The 21278-nt window shown below is 42.5% G+C and overlaps 2 protein-coding genes across 2 annotated transcripts in view; one reads left to right on the top strand and one right to left on the bottom strand.

The window, feature by feature from the left end:
- Positions 1–3534: 3534 nt before the first annotated feature.
- On the bottom strand, positions 3535–21233 carry DHFR (dihydrofolate reductase). The gene is made up of 6 exons (XM_061369300.1): positions 21145–21233; positions 20023–20072; positions 17123–17228; positions 16132–16258; positions 4229–4344; positions 3535–3667 (listed from the first exon to the last, which is right to left on the bottom strand). Exons 1-6 carry the CDS (start codon positions 21228–21230, stop codon positions 3580–3582), a joined length of 573 nt encoding a protein of 190 aa, XP_061225284.1. The 5' UTR covers positions 21231–21233; the 3' UTR covers positions 3535–3579.
- The window catches only part of MSH3 (mutS homolog 3), a 113760-nt gene continuing 113662 nt past the window's right edge, over positions 21181–21278 (top strand). Inside the window, 1 exon segment of the mRNA XM_061369302.1 lies at positions 21181–21278. Coding sequence (XP_061225286.1) covers positions 21181–21278 — 98 coding nt within the window.

The raw sequence follows: 21278 nt of genomic DNA, 5'->3' as shown, positions 1-21278 counted from the left end.
CTGTGCCAGGGCATCACCACCCTCACAGGGCAGAACTGCCTAAGATCTCATCTCAATCTCTCCTCTGTCAGGTTAAAGCCATCACCACGCTTCTTTTGTACCCAGCTTCAGAGCAATCAAATACATTATCCTAATTCTTGATTGGAATCTGTATGGCATACGGACAAGCCCTGATGTGAAAGGTGCCATCAAAATGCTTTTATTAAAACAAAAAAATCCCAAAACACAAAAGTACACCTTTTTGGCAGAGTGGCTAAATGAAGAAACCGTGCCATTAATATTCTCTGTAAAGTTTTAAGAAGGAAATTGCTGTTACTTCCAAAGTTCCCCTTTCTGTGAATCATAAATTGATTTGTTGTAGAATTTGACATAGCTAAATCTGTAAAGAACTAAGTCAGTCCACAAAGAGCCAGAGGAACTATTTATGTTCCTAGTATGCTTATGTGCATCCAAGTTAAAGTTCTTTGTGACCAAATAGTTTCTAACAAAATATTTAGGCAGCAGTGAACTGCATCTCTTGCAATAAACACTCAGGCAGAATCTTCCTAACTTGTGTTCGCGTCAATACCATCAATGTCCATGAAGCCTTTGCTTCCACTTCTTGTAAAAACCAGTCTCCATTAACACAGGACTCGGCAGACTCGCTGTGCAGAGCTTTCCATGGTGACCTCTTTTTTCAGACTAACTGGTACACATTAAATGCTTTGGGAAATGATTTTCTCTTGTCACAATCACAGTAACTTGTATTTTATTTTAAAAGTAGCATCCCCTGGTAAGCCTTTATCCTTCTTTGTAACAATGTGTTGGCAAATTAAAACTCGAGAGACTTTTTGCTGTATTACAGAAGCCTTTGTTGTTTTTATCTACTGATGCAATGTCAGGACACATGGAGCAAGATCAGGAAAGCACTTAACATTTTACAGAATGCAAAAGAAACACAAAAACCCCTGAAACAGCCAGGGACAGGTGCTGAAAAAAAATTCATCAATTTTTCATCTTTTTCATAAATTTTATGCTTTAAATTGCCACAGAGATTTCCAGAGGTGTTCGCACCTGGTATTCCGAGTGTTTTTCTCTCATCAGAGAGATTTGTTTTTTAAAAAACAAGCAACATGAAGGTTGAATATTCTTAGAAAACCAGCTGCTGTTACGCTCCTCTCTATGGTTGTAACATGTTTTCAAACTACTTTTAAAATGCTTTGGTGAAGGAGTCAGCAGAGTTTTGAGGGTTAATTTCTCCCTCCCCCCCAGTGGTCTTTTTTTCCACAACTATTCTCAGACTGATCTGCAGCACAGGGAAGCATGATGGGCATTGTGTCCCAGCTCCTCTCTGTGGCACTTCACATGTGGAGTCCTCTGCTGCCTGGCAAAGTCCCCATGGTTGGAGCACAGCAACAGGCCAACACAACCGATCATGTTGTGGTAATACTGGCAACAACAACCTTTGGTTGGCATTTGGCATTGTGTGCCACCAGAATCACAGTTAACTACAGTTCCAGTATACTGCTCACTGCTTTTGGGGAACAGCAATGCAAAACACGATTACACTAGCTACATTTCATGACAGAGGAAAACAGGACTTCACTATCTGTTTATAATGCACTTTTGCATGCCACACTTGAGTATTCAAAATCACGCTGACAAGGAGTGATGCTGAACCTGGGAATAAGGGACAGGTTCAGGGAAGATGTGTTGGATTTTGATCTTATTTCTCACTACCCACTCTGATTTGATTGGCAGTAAATTAAACTGATTTCCCTGAGTGGAGTCTGTTTTGCCAATGACAGTAATTGGTGAATGATCTCTCCCTGTTCTTATCTTGATCCCCTTGTGGTATTTTTAGCTGAGTGGGGAGTGACTCAGTGAGTAGCTTCAGTGGGCACCTGACCAGCGTCAGATCCACCACACAGCGTTAATCCACCAGGGATTAGTTTGTGATTCAGTGTTTTCAGCAAAGGCTGTGTACCCAAGATGGTAAAAATGACCAGAGAGGTTTTCTGTGAAGGATCGATGTATCCCTCAGCTGCTGCCTGAGACTTCCACGCTCCCATTTCTTCTTACAGTTGCTTACTTTTTCCTCTACATCAGTATGTTTTAAAGATGGTTGTAAGTGTACACACCATCCCAGTCAAACTCAGGAGTTATGACACTTTTGCAGTATCATGTTTTGAATCAGGAGATATTCAAAAGCTTTGTTCAGGCAGAGACATTCTGATGCAGCCTAGTGCCTTCACTACTCATGGAATTGTTAGGAATGCTACCAGAGATTGTAAAGACGAATGCAATGTCTCAGGTAGCCTTAGTTGCGGTGTTCCTTAGAGCTCCCTCTTTCACACTGCTTACCGCCCTCATAACTGCACAGACATGAATTAATGGGTGGACTGTTTTGTGGATGAGGAATTGGATGATTGGTCACATCCAGAGGGTAGTGGTCAACGGCTCAATGTCTGGATGGACACCAGTGACAGCTGGCATCCTTCAGGTGTTGGTACTGGGACCAACACTGTGTAATACCGTCATTGACAATGCAGACAGTGGGATCAAGTACGTCATCAGCACGTTTGCAGATGACATGAAGCTGAATGCTACAGTTGACATGCCCAAGGGACAGGATGGGATCCACAGGGAAATGCACATGCTGGAGAAGTGCAGCCATGTAAAACTCCTGAGGTTCAATGGGGCCAAGTGCAGGGTCTCAAACCCCAGTTGTGGCAACCCCCAGGATCAATATAGGCTGGGGATGGAGGAATTGAGAGTACCCCTGAGGAGGACTTAAGGGTACTGGTGGATGAGAGACTGGACATGACCCAGCAGTGTGTGTCTGCAGCCCAGGCCAGTTGCATCTTGGGCTGTATCCAAAAGGAGCATGACCAGCAGGTGGAAGGAAGTGATTCTGCCCCTCTGCTCTGCTCTGGTGAGTCCCGCCCTGCAGTCCTGCATTCAGGACTCTCGAGTTCCTGAGCACAGGGAACACACAGACCTGTTGGAGAGGGTCTAGAGAAGGCCCACAAAAATAATCAGAGGGATGGAGAACCTCTGCTATGAGGAAAGATTAAGAGTTGAGGTTGTTCAGCCTGGAGAAGAGAAGACTCCACGGAGACCTTTCAGCTCCTTATTGAGGAACCCTTCAGTTCTTAAAAGGGGCCTATAGGAAAGATGGGGAGAGACTTTTTAGCAGGGCCTGTTGTGACAGGATGAGGGGTGATGGTTTTAAACTAAATGAGGAGAGATTCAGTCTGGATGTGAGGGAGAAACATATTCAAGACATTCACAGCCAGGCTGGATGCACTTCTGGGCAACCTGATCCAGATTAAGATGTCCCTACTCATTGCAGAGGTGTTGGACTTAGATGACCTTTGAAGGTCACTTCCTACTCAAATTATTCTATGGTTCTACAGTTCTGTATTTCTACTGCAGAGTATATATTCAGAGTTGGGGTATGCTAATTGGAATCGTTCACTACTGAGGTATTGTACTATCAAGTAGGATTTTCTTTCAATGATATACTACATATTTGCACTCAATAAGACATCATAATTTAAAATGCCTGCCCTTAAACAGCAGTACAGGAAACCTCATTTATTGTGCCAGGACAGCTTTTTCATACACTTCAAATTTGTACTGAATGCCATTCTCTTCTTGGATATCAGCAGGGACACCTGGGTACCTGGAGAGAGGGGAAGAAGAGAAAGCAAAATCCAACAAGTAGATAAAAATATCAATATGAGTCACCTGTAACTTATTCAATCAATCAGAAAAGAGAGTTGTTTGACTTTACATGAGGTATACTAAGCACAAACTACTTTCAAAAATCATGCTGATTCTTACCTGTACACTTGTACACACATCTTTTTAAATCAAGACTTTTTAAATCAAAAAAGCAAACTCTGAAAAACACACCTTTACAGCTTCATCAAAAAAACCCAATATTTTCATTAAAGACTAGAACATGTTATTTAAAAAGTCTGCTTCCTGAGGCAGGTGTTTTCGTTTCTGCCACCTGCCTACTGCCTGTTGGATGTAATCTCATTGGAGAGGACATAACAGGATGACTGGAATATGACAACACAAAAACCACCACAGCAAATGGCAGAAGCTTGCAGTTCAATACTTGTTCCTGCTAAGTTTGTTAGGAAGAAATAAATTACTCAAGAGAAAGGAGTAACTTTTGACACTGGATGGAAGTCTTACATCTGAATACAAGCCTAGAATGCACCTTGGCACTTACTCTGTCAGAAGTTTGTAGTCTTTGTAGTTGATTTCTGGAAAAAATGTGTCACTTTCAAATTCCTGCAAAATTCTTGTCACAAACAATCGGTGATTAATTGGCTTCTCCATTGCTGCCTTTAAAAACATCAGAAACAATTAAAATCGAGTTGTTCCCTGTAAAACAGTTTAACCATGCATGAAGTAGTGAGATTTTCCAGGAAGTTTTAGTACCCTTGTTTTATAATGCTATTTGAAGTCTGTAAGATAATATCAAGTGTAACTTCTTACTTGGAACACTAGCTTTCTTCACCAACTCTCCAAATTCTTTTTCTGCCTGCCTCAACTGTCACCATGACAGCTTTCAAAAAAACTAAGAGGTAAGAGTCTCTATTTGTAGATTGTACATCAAATATGTTATCTAAGCCTAAAACTCAGTTACTATTTTAAGTATTTCAGGATTTAAGCAAAGCAGTGAAAACTGAACTGTAAATCTCTTCTGGACTTTGCCCAAGAGCACTTTCAAAGGGATAATTTCACCTTGTGGCAGTTCCACCTGGTAAGTGACAGCAATACCTGTTCTTAGAGCTAAGGCATCTGATGGAAATTAAGAGAAGAACATGGGCAGTCCTGTGAAAAGAAAGCAGCCGTACAGCTTAGTCTCAATGAGCAATCTGAAGACAATGTTTAGGACAAAAATGAAGTTGGGCTGAGAGAGTGGGGCTTGTTCAGCCTGGAGAAGAGAAGGGAGATCCTAGAGCAGCTGCCAGTTCCTAAAGGGGCAAACAAGAAAGCTGGAGAGGGCTTTTGATAAGGGCATGTAAAGACAGGACGAGTGGGAATGGCTTTAAACCGACCAGGGGGAGACTGAGATGAGATTTTAGGCAGAAGTTCTTCCCTGTGAGAGTGGTGAGGCACTGGCACAGGTTGGCCAGAGAAGCTGTGGCTGCCCCATCCCTGGCAGCGATCAAGGCCAGGTTGAATGGGGTTTGGAGCAACCCGGTTTAGTGGAAGGTGTCCCCACCTGTGACATAGGGTGGAACCGGATGAGCTTTAAGGTCCCTTCCAACCCAAACATTCTAGGATTCTATGATACGATTTGTATTTGGTTGCTCTACTCTGCTAAGTGTAATCTTCACTTGTATTGGGATTTAAGTACATAGTTGAGTCACACTGTGGGCTGACATGCCAGCCTGGGCTTGGCTGTTTCCATGGCCCTGTCCGGTCATCCCAGGGCTATGTCTGACTCTGGTTTCCTTCGTGGGGCCTGCTCCATTTCTGGGGACCTGGCTCATTACCGTAAGACCTGGCTGGTGAGGCCCCATCACACCACTCTGATTATTTTGCCCACGGGTTCAATCTCCTGTCCCTTTGGGAGCACTCGTTCCTCTATGTTCCCTGACAATAGCTTCAGAAAAGTAAATTTTATACCAAACATGAAACCTTTCATGTGTGGAGTCCCTAAAGGAACCTGTTCAGAGAGCACTGGACTCTGACATGGTCTCTGCAAACTTCTGCTCTGGACCTGGCAATATGGGGAAGGAACTTGATCACAACTTCGGCACTTTCATGAAGATTAAAGTAGTTCCTCATTAACACTCAATTCACTCTTGCCCTTTTCAGCCCCCTCTATCAGTTTCACCACTTCTCTGGTACAGAAAACAAGTTAGAAGATGCACAGTGCTGATTTAATAGAACACTCGCATACCTACTCTGAATTTAATCAAGGAAACAGACATCATGTGTACTTACTCTAATGAACAGAATAGGGTGAATGACTCTGTTTTAATGTAACATATACATAATATGAAGGTATAGATGTATATAATCTTGAATATTTAAATAGAATGTGAAGTAACTAGATACATTTATGGCAGTCAGACAATACTGTGGGACGTTAGCACAATATTCAACAGACAAACCATTTCCAGTAAGTAGACCAGGATGGCCTTTTTTTGGCTTTGCATATTTGTAAATGTGAGGATAATTTACATGATGGAAGAGACAGACAGTGATAGAGAACTTGTTGGAAATAATGGTACCAAGGCAACAGGAGAAGATATTTAGAAGAAAATTAAGACGTCTCTGAGCTCATGCTTCTGTAAATTGGAAAAATCTGCATCCTCTCTCCATGGTCATTACGTTGCACTCACTCCATTGCCATGCTGGGTCTCAAAGTTACTCGTGGCATGATTTTAATTTATTGTGTTTTGCTGCAGTTATCCTTGGACTGTATTTGTACCTGCACTGGTTTCCCCTGGGAGCTGTGTATGTTTTTGCTCTACATACATGTTTGACTCCTTGTGTAGCAGCCGCTGAACCTTTAAAAATATTAACAGCCTGATGCAAAAGGGAAAAGCAATGCTGATTTTTTTTTTTTTTTTTGCTTTCTCACTAAAACACAGCCTATTAACGCTGTGCCTGGTGTCTCAGGACCAGAGATGACTTACCACAAGAGACATAGTCTCTCCTGTTGTGCCAGGTACATCAACCCTGTATATGAGCCAGTGTCCTTCATTACTTACATAAATCTCCATACCCTGTGAAAAGATTTTAGCATACCCTTGTCTTTCTGCTCACTTCCAGTAAGTCTTTGTCAGGCCTACCTCTGAAGCATAAAGTGAAAAAGAGATGACCTAAGGATCACCTTCCCCATAATTTCCATCTGCATTGGACCGACAGCCATACAAGGTTAATTATGTTTGCATGTGCAAGACTATTGCCTTGAATCAGTTTCTGTTTGTGGGTTAAAACAGCCCTGAAGCTCTTCAAGAAAGAACAGCCATGTATTACAAGTAGTTCTAGCATTATTGTATGGAATATTAATCTTTTACAGATACACAGTCACCAAACCACTGTTAAAACTAGTGGGAATAGCAACCAATTGCTGTCAAAGGGACATATTGTTTCTAGTCATTTAAAGATTTGCAGGTTTTTAGGACATATAAACCCTGCTTCTGCTTTCTCATCTTGTCCTGATTACACAGAATAAGTGAAAGAGCCAAAGTAATTGTGTAAGGCACTTCTCTTTCAAGTGTCTTTCTAGACAACAACATTGCCAATCCAAACAAAACATGAAAAAACATTATAAAAGAGAAAATTTAAAAATAAATTACCTGTTGCTTTGCATTCTGGTTTTCAGCATTTCTAATGTATTGAATAATACAGGCAAGCTCCATTTGAAGACACAAGAGTATAAAAAAATATTTTATACATTAAAGAAAAATCTCACAGCTGAAAATCTCACAAGTTCTACATCTTGCCTAGGTTGAAGGACTTGCTAAGTTAAACTTGGGCTATTGGGAGAGTTGTGTTGATCACCAGGAGAATCATCAACTTCAAAAATCCTTCCTTCCCACGCTGCTAGGGCTCAGCTTAATGAGGTGGGGAGCAGCCCATCTTTCCCAATCTATGAAGGCTGGAGCCTAGTGAGGGACGAGACACTGTGGTAGCTTCCACTGCCAGCTCTCTGACAGGGATAAGGGCAACAAAATGATTCTATGCCCGTTACTGAAAAGCCTTATCATTTTGTCCTTACAGAAACAGATACACTTTAGACACCAGGCTTTTCCATGTGTTAGTCTTAAAGGAGGGCCTTTTAAATATTTTCCTTTATCATCTCTGCAAGCAACTTTGATAAAGAACTTAACAAAACCACCTTTCATAGCTGGTCATGCTCATTTTGATTTGTGTCTGCAAGTGACTCATGTATTAACCTTTTTTAGTCATTATTTTTTCCCAGAGGGATATAAAATCAATATGTTTTTCCACAAGAATGAACACAAAAGCAGTATTACACCTTTCTTTCTACATTAAAAGTCCGAGTTTATTTTGAAGATTCTACCAGAAAGGCTTGATATGTCCCTCTCAAGCCTAGGAAGGTATAAAGATGCTAAATTAAAGAAGATTCTTAAACTTTAAAAAGAAATTATTAGTTAATCCACTAGCCCGTTGTAGTTCTGTTTCCTCAGATTTTGTTTACAACTATGTAAGAACAAGATGTAATGGACTCTGAAGGCATAACTAGAATAGTCACAGATGTATTTTTACAAAACATAATAAATCTATGTGGGAAAACAATGCTGTCACATCGCTGTGACCCTGCCACTTTTTTCTGTGAAAGAGATATTAGGGGATTGCACTAGAAGAATGCTCAGAGAAGTGTTGTCATAGGAGGTCACTGAAGTACAGGAAAACAGGAAGATGTGTTCCTATTCCTGTGTTTCTGCTCAGGCAACTACACAAGGCTACACAACTACACGTGAGAAAATAGAATGGTTGCTTTGAGCAACCTGGTCTAGTGGAAGTGTTGCTGCCCATGGCAGGGGGTTAGAACTGGGTGAGCTTTAAGGTCCCTTCCAACCCAAACCAGTCTGTGATTCTATGATTCTACGAAAATTCTGTGGCATTACAGTAATGAAGTAAGAGTTACATTTGCACATACAACATGGATGTTCCTTGGAAACAACTGCTCAAGACTATAAATGTGCATAATCAAACAACATTATAATGAGCTTGGTGGGACAGGGAAAGAATTTCAGGTCAATGCAACCATGACAACCTTCAGTCTCCCCTTTACACAAGATAATGTTACCAAGCTTTCAAAAAATGTTAATAGGATTACGCCACACTAATTAGTTCACCTAAAACAGAACTAGTGGAGAAGCTACTGCAGTGTTCAGTTTTCTGCATGGGTTGCTCCCAGAGCAGAACACTGCTTTAAACCAACAGAGAGGAGACTGAGATGAGATCTTGGGAAGAAGTTCTTCTCTGTGAGGGTGTTGAGGCCTTGGCACAGGTTGCCCAGAGAAGCTGTGGCTGCCCCATCTCTGGCAGTGATCAAGGCCAGGTTGAATGGGGTTTGGAGCAACCCGGTTTAGTGGAAGGTGTCCCTGGCCGCGGCAGGGGGCTGGAACTGGATGACCTTTAACGTCTCTTCCAGTCTAAACCATTCTGTCATTCTATGAAAGGCATCGTGTGCTCAACCAACACCGCTCTAAGCAGCCTGCTCTTTGCAGCATGTTCTTTGAGAACTCAGTTCACAGGGAGCAACAGCACTGCCACCTGCAGGAGTGGAGCACGTCAGCATGGAAAACCGAGTTGCCTGCATCTCCTGTGTAAGTGGATCTCAGCCCTCAGTCACATCTCAGACTGAATGCAACACTTCAAAAAACATAGCGCCATACGCATTAGTCTCTATCCCTGTAGGTACAGCTCAAACCCACTTTGCCTTATATTCAAGTAAGGTAGAAAAATTACTATTATATGTTTGTCAACAGGAAATCCAGACATACTAACACCTAATCTTTAAAATGTGTACTCTAGTATATTAGCTAGTGAAGTTTGGCAAGCTTGTTAATGCTTCTCTCTTTTAAAGAAGTGATCCTTATGGTACAGTAGAGACTTTAAGCTTAGTAAATTCACAACCCATTCAGGCCATTCACAACCCTGTGAAGCCTATATGCTTAGTCAAGAAATTCTGTTTAAGAGGGTAATTAATTATCTGAAAAGAGACTTGCTGCACTAAAAATGAATAGCAACTTCACAATAAACACTTCTGGAGAATGAAAGGGCTCAATTACCAAACACAGTATGCCAAATGCTAGTACATAGGAAGACACCTGAGCATGAATATTAGAAAAATTTTCCCTTGGAGATTACTAGAAATTTAATTTTCCAGCTCAAGCCTCTTTGTTGAAGTATTTCCACAAATGCTTTTTATGACCAGTATCTATATTATGTTATGGCCACCCGGGACATTAACTAAACAGCAAAACCAACAAAACTTCTCATGGAAAAACTTTTTGCTCTGTTATAAAATGGCAAGTTTCTTCTCCAAATTTAATCATCATAGAATCACGGAATGGTTAGGGTCAGAAAGGACCTTAAGACCATCTAGTTCTGAACCCTTTCACAGGCAGGGACTCCTCTCCCTAGACCATGTTGCCCAAGGCTCTGTCCAACCTGGTCTTGAACACCGCCAGGGATGGAGCATTTACCACTTCTTTGGACAACTTGTTCCAGTGCCTCACCACCCTCACAGTAAAGAACTACTTCCTCCTATTTAACTTGAACTTCCCCTGTTTAAATTTAAACCCTTTGTCTTACCACTACAGTTCCTGACAAAAAGTCCCTCACCAGCATCCTTATAGGCCCCATTCAGATACTGGAAGGCTGCTCTGAGGTCTCCCCACAGCCTTCTCTTCTCCAGGCTGAACAGCCCCAACTTTCTCAGCCTGTCTTCATATGGGAGGTGCTCCAGCCTACTTTTTGTCCTTGTGGTACTCCTCTGGACTTGTTCCAACAGCTCCATGTCCTTCTTATTCTGAGGACACCAGAACTTCACACAATACTTCAAGAGAGGTCTTGTGAGAGTAAGAGTAGAGGGGCAGGATCACCTCCTTCGACCTGCTGGTCATGCTCCTTTTGATGAAGCCCAGGATATGGTTGACTTTCTGGGCTGCAAGCACACACTGAAGCCGGCTCATGTTAACTTTCTCATCAACCAGCATCCCCAAGTCCATCTGTGCAGGGCTGCTCTGAATCACTTCTCCATCCAACCTGTAGCTGTGACTGAGACTGCTCCCACCCAGGTGTAGGACCCTGCACTTCACTTTGTTGAATGACATGAGGCTGGCATCAGCCCACCTCACAAGCATGTCCATGTCCCTCTGGATGGCATTCCTTCCCTCCAGCGTTATCAATCAAACCACACAGCTTGGTGTCATCGGCAAACTTGCTGAGGGCGTGCTCAATCCCACTGTCCATGTCACCAAAAAAGATGTTGAACAGGATCAGTCCCAAGACCAACCCCTGAGTGACACCAGTCGTTACTGGTCTCCAGTTGGATACTGAGCCACTGACCACAACTCTTTGCATGCGGCCATCCAGCCAGTTCTTTATTCACCGAGTCATCCACCTATCAAATTGATGTCTCTCCAATTTAGAGACAAGGATGTCATGCGGGACAGCATCAAACGCTTTGCACAAGTCCAGGCAGATGATGCCAACTGCTCTACCCCTGTCCATCAGTTCTGTAGCCCCATTATAGAAAGCCACCAAATTGGTCAGGCAGGATTTCCCCTTAGTGAAGCTATGCTGGCTGTCACCAACTACCTCATTGTTTTTCATGTACCTTTGCACGGTTTCCAGGAGAATCTGCTCCATGATTTTGCCAAGGCACAGAGGTGAAGCTGACTGGTCTGTAGTTCCCTGGGTCTTCCAATTTCCCCTTCTTGAAAATTGGGGTTATATTACCCTTTGTTCAGTCGTCAGGAACTTCACCTGACCGCCATGATTTTTCCACCTAAGTAAATCTACCCTTATTTCTTTCTTTCCTTTTTTTTTTTTTTTTTTTAAATGTCTCTGTTTAATATTTGAGGATGTGCTGGACAGGTCCTACTCCTAGCAAAAAATTAATGTTTTTTTAAATCAGTTTAAAAGACAGTTTAAATGCAGTTAAAATAAACCGATAACTTACACTGAGCAGACTCCTTCAGGATCTCCAGTAAGCACTATTTCTCAAAGTCAAAGCCAAGTCCCGAATCTCTTAGACAATACCTCCACACAGAGTGCATCTCCATGAGTGTCTTAACTTGAAATGGAAATGTGGTTTTGAAATTAATCTTCCAATTGTCCCCACTCACTTTGCTTTTGTTGTTCTGGGAGCAGTCTTGGTGTGCATGGGCTACATTGCCTGGAAAGGAAGCCAAACCAGAATAGTGCCTCTAGGAACATGCCTGATATGCTCGAACACCTAATGGGGACTCACAGGCCAGAACTAATGAGTGAGCCACCAGCACGAGTTTTTCACCACACAATGAGCACTCATGAGCCAGCAGATGACTCTCAAAGTGTCAAGTGCTCATGCAAATCATGGAGTGCCTCTCACAGTGCATAACAGCTTCATTACTGCTGTGACCTAATGGCCATTGCTGGGCTGCTTCACTCCTCCTTCCTCCTCCAAACAACCAATAGCAACTCAGGAGATCCAGAATAATACAGAAAATCCAGTACCAGCATCACACTGAGATACAAGGAAATGAAACTTGCAAACCTGTGCTGTGAGAAGTCCAAATGTTTCCCTGGAGGCAACAGTGCAACCTTCTGGTATGTCAGCAGATTATAAGCCTGATCAGGTGATCAGTGTCAAGTCAAATTTAAAGAGATGAGGCTTCTGAATGGTCAAGGGACTGTGGAAGCTGTTTTCAATTTTCTCAGCTCTCACTTCCTAATACCAGTGCTCTACTCACCCCTCCCTGTACCCACCAAAATGCCTGCTATGTCTACCTCTTCTGCCTTTTCCTGTTGCATAGGTCAAGGCCCACAAGAGACAGTCTCCCGGAGTATGCTGCTGAACACATGGATGAACATGACAGACATAAGCACTTGGATGGCCACCTTGTTCAGAGTTCACCTTTCTCTGTTCTTCACAGTACTTGAGACAGCTTATGTCAGTACTCCAACCACCCTGGACAGCACTGTCCTTCACAACCTAGGCGCATCAGGCAAAGATGGCCATAAGCAATGAACAGCTGCAGTGTGTCCTTTTAAACGCTGACAGTCCATCAAGGCTTGTTCCCTTCTCCTTTGCAGTCCTACAAAGAAGAGGTTGTAAGCAGCAGCAGTGTGTTGCCTCCACCCCATTCCTTGACCCTGTTGCTGAGGACAGCATCCTGTCTTGAAATGCCATCCTGCAACCCATGCTTTAGCACCTTTACTTGTTTCAGTTCTTAGAGGCTTCTGCACATTGGCAGCTGGGTAGATGCTCCAACTTGGCACAACTCTCTGGATGAGGATAAACTAGGCCTGTGTTCCAGCATGGCATCTGGGCAAAACAGCATGAGGCACAGAAGAGACACAGTATTTCAGGTAAGGCAGGTGTTCAAACATCTCCAATGACCCTGGGCAGAAAGAAGGTGCCAGCATCCCTCTTCCGTCTGAGGTTCTTTGGAAATCTCCTGAAATGTGTGAATCAGCCTCAGTTCATGGACCACCCCTGGTAATGCTTCTGGGTTGCTACCCTGGGCCCGGAACCCAGCTGGGATTTGGGCGCTTCCCAGAGCACCCACAAGGGATGTTGAAACCCAAAGGCAGCAGAGGCCTGGAAGACTGTGCACGTTTCCTTCTCATACCATCTACAGAAATATGGCCTGGAGGATTGATTCAGGCTGCTCTGTGACAAAAACCCTGATCAGGATTGACTGATCAGAAACTCCTAAGTTTATGAGCTGTGTTGAAAGGCTCCACAGGACAATCAGCCACCCTCTTGAATAATGTTGTGGACTCTGGAAGTGTCTGGCACTGGCAAAGCTATTGTAGCAGCTTTTGACAAGACAGCCTCGGTTGTGCACCCTCACATTCAGTACATTCTCAATCTGCTTTTTATTCTCCAGGATCCCCATGCCAACGGGATGCCAGCAGCCTGAGCTCAACCCCTGTGCCTAGGGCAGCAGATGAACCAGGGCAGAGCTGCTACAGCAAAGACTCCAAGAATGCCATTATCATCATCTTCCTACTCATCCTTCAAGACACCCACAATAGCCTGTGACAGGCTGTAAAAGCAGTCCACCCAAACTAAGTTCAATGGGTGCATGCATGAGCTTGCTGTTCCCTTTTGTAGCGATCCTGACTGAAAGATCACTGTACATTAAAGAAACAGTAATCCACAGAACAATTAACCTGAACAGACCCAGGCCTGTACTGTGCTGTGCATATTCTTTGGCCACAGGATAAGCTCAGCCAGAAAACTGTAACAGAAGAGCCTGCAGGCAGGTCCCACTTGGTGTCAGCAACCATACCACCTGCGTGTCCTCACCTTTATCTAAAAGAGCAGCAAGTTCTCATGTGACAGGGCTACCTTTTGTGGGGTAGGGGGTAGCCCTTTCTACAGACAGGGTCAGTGCAGCATACTTGGAAGCTTGCTCAATGCCACACAACTTAAGAGTTCCCAACATACACGGGGAAGTAAAATTACTTATACTATTCTGTCATTTAAAGCATTAGTTCTAGCAAGTATCATTTAAAATGATACTTTTTACAGCCTTGGTGTTCTTCTTTCCAGGATCTAAATGCAGTAGCTCCTCCTAGTGCAAACAGCTCTCTACCCCTCTGTTGTGTGGCTAGCTCAGATGCAGAATTTACTCAGCAGGCACAGTACTGTTACTTGTAAATAAGTAGGAAGAGCCAGGCACAAGATCAGGAACAAAAAAGGGTCGATGGTGGTGGGTACCAACATCTGCAGGAGGCAGATGACAAGTACGGTGCTTTCCATAATGGCCTGCTCTCCTCAAGGTCTGTCCTCAGAAAGCTCTACCTCACTTGAAACATCTGAACTTTGGGTTAAACTCCCCAAAGTGCTAAAGTGGAAATGTCATGTCCTCAGCACTATCTGTTTCAAACTACTCCGGTTGCACTTACTTGCTGAAGTAGACACTTTCTCCATCACAGGTTTGTACTAATAGACACCATCAGTTCTAAACCTTTGAGCAGTATAAAGTAGCAACATAAAAATAATGCTTTAAAAGCAAATAACTGCAACTACTGCATAATTTGTTTCATTTCAATTGCTAATTGCCATTTTACTTCCCACACATTTCTACATGATATAGTGGAAACATTCCTACAATCCTTTGTGCATCTTCAGTACAGGCACTGAAAATGTTACCTGAAGTTTTGATAAAGGTGTATGGTTTCCACCAAACTCTTCTAACTAATGAATTGAAAATTCCTTTGAAATATCCCAAGTAGGTGCTCGAAAGGGGGAAAGCAATTGAAATTTTAAGTCATGTCCCTGGGGATCAGCACAAGAAATGTGTTGCAAAAGTACTGCTGATCAAAACTGCCTATTTATAATACAAGTATTGGTGAGTATTAATATAATAAAATGGCATGTTTCCCTACCAACTATCAGCCAGACACTGGAAAAATAGTTAAATTAAAAGTCTACAACACAGATGCTTCTGAAAGAAATAAGCACTCTTTGTAGCACTACATGAGTATGTAGCCATTGCATGGAAGAGGTAAATACTTCTGCTCACACACACTGCACCCTGCAGAATTACAGGCAGAAGCCAGATCTGGTCTCTTGCTCATGTTGGGACAGTTATGCCCAATCTGAAGAGAATCCGTCTCCGGAAATAAACTTGCTACGTATTTCCTGGAAGCAGGCCTTTCAACAGCTGAGAGTGAAGGGCATGTTACTTCTATGTGGTAATAATTATGGACCGAATGCATTGGGACATGAAGTAAGACACACCACACGCAAAAGCAATTATAAAACGCAAGTAAAAAAAGATAGAGGAACAACAGTGTTCTATAGGCTATTTGCATATGCATCTCATTTTCCTTGCAACTGTAGCAATATGTAACTACTTTGTTTTTTTTCTTTTTTTTTACTGTAAAACATTCCCTAAGACACAGAAAAGTTCATGAAAGGCAGAAGCCACAAAGGCAAGTATCAGAAAATGTGTTTTCCTACAGTGTATTCAAAGCATATTATCAACCCTAATAGGCTACCAGGAGCATGATGGCATTCTTATCACACACCTAAAGTCCAAGTGCCAAACAAGAAATGGAGTGTATTTCTCAGTCTGCCTGTAATGACTAAAGGACAGCAGAACTATTTGCTCCTCTTAACTAGGAGTTTTTCGGTTGAAAAAATTAGCAATTTAGATATGTAAGAAAAGCTCTCAAAAGCCCAGTGACTGTGTCACCCTGGACCATGAGCAACAGCTAATTTTTGCTTGGACAGGTATTTTAAACTTGTGAGTTGAAATCTTACCCTCCAAGACTTGTTCTGTTGGAATCACTGGTTTGCTGAGTTGTGTGAAGGAAAATAATTTCCTAAAGCAGAAGTAATAGGAGCTTGAGCCATCTTTTATACCATCATACAAAATGAGTTATTTAGGAGTACTCTAAACATACCTTGTAAACTGAAGTGCCTCCAACGATCCAGACCATGTCTACTTTACTTTTTAGCTCTGGTGAATCCAAAAGAGCCAAAGCATCATCCAGATTTTTGGAAAGATAATGTGCTCCTTTTGGGGTTTCTCTAGAAAAAGCAAAATAATTGAAGGACCATTCATTGTGATAATCTAGATGTACAATGTGTTTTGATGAATTCCCAAATAATTAAATATTTCAGACAAGGTAGTTGTTTTGAAATGCCTACTATTGCTAAACTACATTAGAAAACTCATCTGACTGCAGGATTGTTTAATAAATCACAATCTTATAATAACTGTGACTTAAAAGGTATTATAAATTACAGATCTGAAATTTTATATCACATTTTTAAAAAGCATAACGGAGACATAATTAGGTTTTTACTTGAATTCTAGAATATTAATTAGGTTTTTACTTGAATTAAATTAGATTTTTACTTGAATTCTAGAATATTAATACTTTGTTCAAAACAAGTAGTTAAAAAAGCCACTATCGCCCTCCCCTATTCACCCTCAAATCCACCAACATCCTCCAAAGCATAAACCATTATAAGTGAACACTGATGTTTAAGAATATCTGGATGAATGTAGGTGGTGCATTCAAGGAGAGAGCTCTAAAAAAAGACACCTCTTTTTCCTTGAATGCGAACAAAAATAAACTTTTAAAAAGTGATTAAGAGCCACTCATTTAACCAGGCTCTGGAGAAACAGTTAAATACATGGGTCAGAAAGACTGCTTACATAGTCAGATGGTTTGTTTGTAGAGCTAGGACTTGTATTTATTAAAAGCAATGACAGCTATCTTGTGAGTTAATAAAAAAGTAGTGATATCACTCAATCAATAACAGAGATGCTTCCTAAGCAGATATCAAAAATGTTACATTTAGAATTGTATTATGACGCACTGCTACACACATTTGTAAATGCAGACTTTTTATTTGTTTGACAGGCCTGTCGTTCATCATACGTACTTGAGCTCCCTGCTGAGCACTATATTAATTCTGTCTTTCAGAGGACGATTCTTCTCAGGAATGGAGAACCAGGTTTTTTTACCCATTATCAAGGCATTCTGTTTACCTGAATAAGAGAGAAAACACTTACTTAATGGGTATTTTTGCTCTGTCCCAAATTTCTTTTGATTATTTAGTGACACAGTGGAACCTTCCAAACTCCATTTCAGGAGTCAACAAAAGTACAAGCTTAGACCCTGATTCTCAAATTAGTCACATGAACAGAAGGACATGTTTGTGTCCTCAAAGCCTTGTCAGGCTGTTGACACCTGTCAACTGTCAAAGTAGTCTATCTGCACTTATAAACTCGTAATTAGAAGAAAATGAAAAAAAAGGCATGTCACTACCCATCACAGGCATTACACGAATACTACCTCTGCTACATAAATTAATCTCTGTGTGCAAGACCAACTCATACCCTCAAGAGTTCTCTTGGTGTGAAAAAACGTCACTGTTCTCTTTATAAATCCAAGCAGCACACAATAATCAACTTTGTGTTTGCATGTTTCATCATTCCAGTTAGATGATAAAGAATAATTGCCAGCTTCGGGTGTTATTTAAGGGAGGGAAAAAAACCCAAACAACAAAACACCAAATTAAAGGTTAACTTTTAGGAGAAGAACCAGTCAAATTGGATGCAAAGCCCAAGTGCAGTAGGTGTCCTATTATATTCGAGTATCCACCGGTAAGCATAATTTCTGATCAAATGCAAATGTTCATTACTTGCTTCTCTCTTACATATACCCTGCTAAAAAGAGGGTTTCTCTTTATAAGCAAATGGAGTTGTCAGAGAAATGAACACAGAAAAGGTAACAGAAAATGTTCTACAGTGTTACATAGCAGGAGAGATTTTAGAGAAAAGATGACAGTACTTGTTCACAGCTATCCTCCCTGCTTCTTGATGAAAAAGGGGCTGGATCTTCTAGACCACATCACAGAACCAACCTTCCAGTTGGTCTTGAGCAGTGTCTGAAGACCTTTCTCCTGCACCTAAGTTTCATGAGCAAGTTTCCAAGAGCTATACTGCAGTGTCAGTTTAGATATGTTAGCATAGACCACTGGCACTACTGCTGTAGGAAAGGCATAAGTTGTAAACAATGTATGTATTTCCTCACTAAAGATTCACTCAGATACTTAAGGGCTCAGAACAAAGATCTGTCTAGACCAACAGCTAATTCACAGCAGTGGCCAGTGCACGTATGCACACAGACTAAAAGCAAGATCATGTGATGTTTCTGCACTGTGTTCTTCCCACTTTCAAAAAACTCTCTTGAACCAATAGTGACATCCCTGTTGTGAAGATCTATGGCAGCATAACCCATTAAGAAGTTATGAATCAACTTCACTGTCTAGATCTTGGGTCATAGCATACTAAAAGATGTGCAGGCAGGATGGAATAATTTTCTTTTTAATTGCATGTGAAACTTTTTTTTTTTTTTTACTTTTTTACTATGGGTTACTTGTACGGTGCAGGCATACAAGAAGACTTACAATTGCGTTCTGTCTTTTTGTATGCAAGATTAAAATGGGTTTAATCAACTCCCTAAACAGTAAGTAAAATATTTCACTTAAGGCTGTTTGCAAAATGAAGTTAGATATTCTTTGTGGCATATGGAAATCAGATATCCTTTTGTGGCATATGGAAGAGACCTGCAAATCAGAATATGGAATACAGAATTTTGAATAATCAAAACAAGAGTACATATTACAGAATTTTTAGCAAACAAGTAAGTTTTGCCAGGCAGCGGTTTTAACAGCAGCATGAAGAAAAACACCACAGGAAACAGAGTGACCATGCTGGCAAATAAAGCCACAGCAGAAATGTGAGGATAAGCTTGATGTCTCACATGACCTTGATTCCACCAGAGGCAGTGAGCCTGCCACATGGCTCAGGGAGGTCCTGTTCTTCCTCTCCCAATGCCTCTTTCCTTCTGCTACCACACACCTTGTACTGGCAGTCCCCACTCACCCACAGCAGCCTAGTCTCCTGTGTCAGAGATTTAAAACAGCTTAAAAAAAAGTCAAACCAGCACCAAAGTCAGGGTGAAAGAGGAGTGGAGGCAATGCTGCAAGACTCATCTCTTCTGGCAGCAGTTAGTACCCAAGTAAGAACAAATCAGGTTTTTTTTACTCTCTTGATTCTTACCCCATTTGTGCTTTCACTTTTTTCCACAATAACTGGTTTCACCTCACCAACTTAATAGTCTAAAATATTGCTACAATGCAGAGTTTCTGGCCTGCTTGTCCTGAACATTATTGCTGTGCATTACCAGTACAGTTGTTTATTATTGTGCGCAGATGACGGCATAGGTCTGCAGTGTTGTTGCTGTACGTATTGGTACAGTTAGGGTTTTCTGGCTATTGGATGGTTCGGCACTCAGAAAATCAAACTAAATTACTATCAAAGGACCAGAGGGGTGGAACAAATGGCCAAGGCTGAGCTACAGCAAACAAGTTAGATTAGCTAATAGAGCCTGAAAAAAACAACCAACCCTCTGCTGATTAATTGGCAAATAAAAACATTTGCTTTTTTAACATGTCAGAGTTGTACGCAACGACAGGCAGCTGAAGTTTTATCCCCTGTTGGAGAAACACAACTTTGAAGTTCTCTTTATTTACACATCACCTGCAGCACTGAAACATCAGGTTTGTCTCTATTTTCTTCACCTAACCCAAAGCATCTGCAGACGACACATTTACAAAGGGTAAAATACCTGTGAAGCTTGCGAAGGCAGGCTGTTTGCAGAAGCAGGACTTTTTAAGTCAGGGAAAAATCAAATTACCAGGCTTTTCTGTGACTGATACCACAGAAAATAACTTTAATAGATAGAAGCAAAACTCCGGAAAAAGAAAAACATTACCTTCCACTTGGGATGTGCTAGTCATTCTCTGGAAGTACTTGTACTCATTCCTGGCAAGAAAACAAAAAAAAAGCATTACAACTTGGCTTAGGAATAAGATGCATTTCTCTAATTCGAAGAAAACACAAACAACATGAAACAAGAACACTGCTGGTGCCCGTGCGGGAACGGCTGGACAGGGCCAGCCCCATGCCACACCTGAAGCGAGACCTTTGGTCCCAACTCTGCTTGCATAAAATGCAACTAGGTGGGAAAAGACCTTTAGAATCACCAAGTCCAAATGCTCCCCAGACTGCCAAGGTCACCACTAAACCATGTCATCTACACAGTCTATGAACAATTCCACTGACGGTGACTCCACCACTGCCCTGGCCAGCCTGTTCCAGTACCTCTTTACTCTCTTGGGGAAGAAATTGCTCCCAATACCCAGTATAAACCTCCCCTGGCACAGCTTTAGGCCGTTTCCTCGTGTCCTATTGTTTGCTCTTTGGGAGCAGAGACCAGCCACCTCCTGGCTCCATCTCGTTTCAGCTACTTTTAGAGAGCAGTAAGGTCCTCCCTGAGCCTTCTCCAGACTAAACACCCCCAGTTCCCTCAGCCATTCCTCATCACAGTTGTGCTCCAGGCCCTTCACCAGCTCTGCCGCCCTTCCCCGGACCAGATTCTCTGGACCAGATTCTCTGCACTTCAATGTCACTCTTGTAGTGAGGGGCCCAGAACTGAACACAGGATTTGTGGTGCGGCCTCACCAGCGTCCAGTACAGTGGGATGATCACTGCCCTGGTCCTGCTGGCCACACTACTCTTGATACGAGGCCATGATGCACGACAGATAACCCACGGCCGAGAGCCTGCCGACGCGCCTCCTTGAATCCCCCGGGGATACCCGTCAAGATGGCGGGTCCCGGCAGCCATAGCCCCGGCTGCAGTCCCGCCAACAGGCACCGCGAACCCTTTCGCGCCCTGCTGAGCATCACCATCAAGCCTACAACTCCTAGGGCGCAACGCGCGGCTCCTCGATCGCCCGCCAGCAGGGAGCGCGCCGCGGTGCAGGCTGGGAGTTGTAGTCCGCCAGCGCGCCCGCCGCCCCTGGCGGGCAGACCCCCCGCCATACTCGCGGTACCTCAGCGGCGGCCAGGGTAGGCTGCCGTCCTTCCCGATGCCCATGTTCTGGCAAACGGCCACGATGGAGTTCAGCGAGCGCACCATGACTCCCACCGTCGCCTCTCTTCTCACCGAACTTCGCAGCGCTCGAGC

This window comes from Neopsephotus bourkii, unplaced genomic scaffold (genome assembly GCF_033783945.1).
Source record: "Neopsephotus bourkii isolate Nb327-2 ecotype Australia unplaced genomic scaffold, CSIRO-AGI_Nbou_v1 NB_1491, whole genome shotgun sequence".
NCBI lineage: Eukaryota > Metazoa > Chordata > Aves > Psittaciformes > Psittacidae > Neopsephotus > Neopsephotus bourkii.
This window is presented reverse-complemented; position numbering and strand designations above follow the sequence as displayed.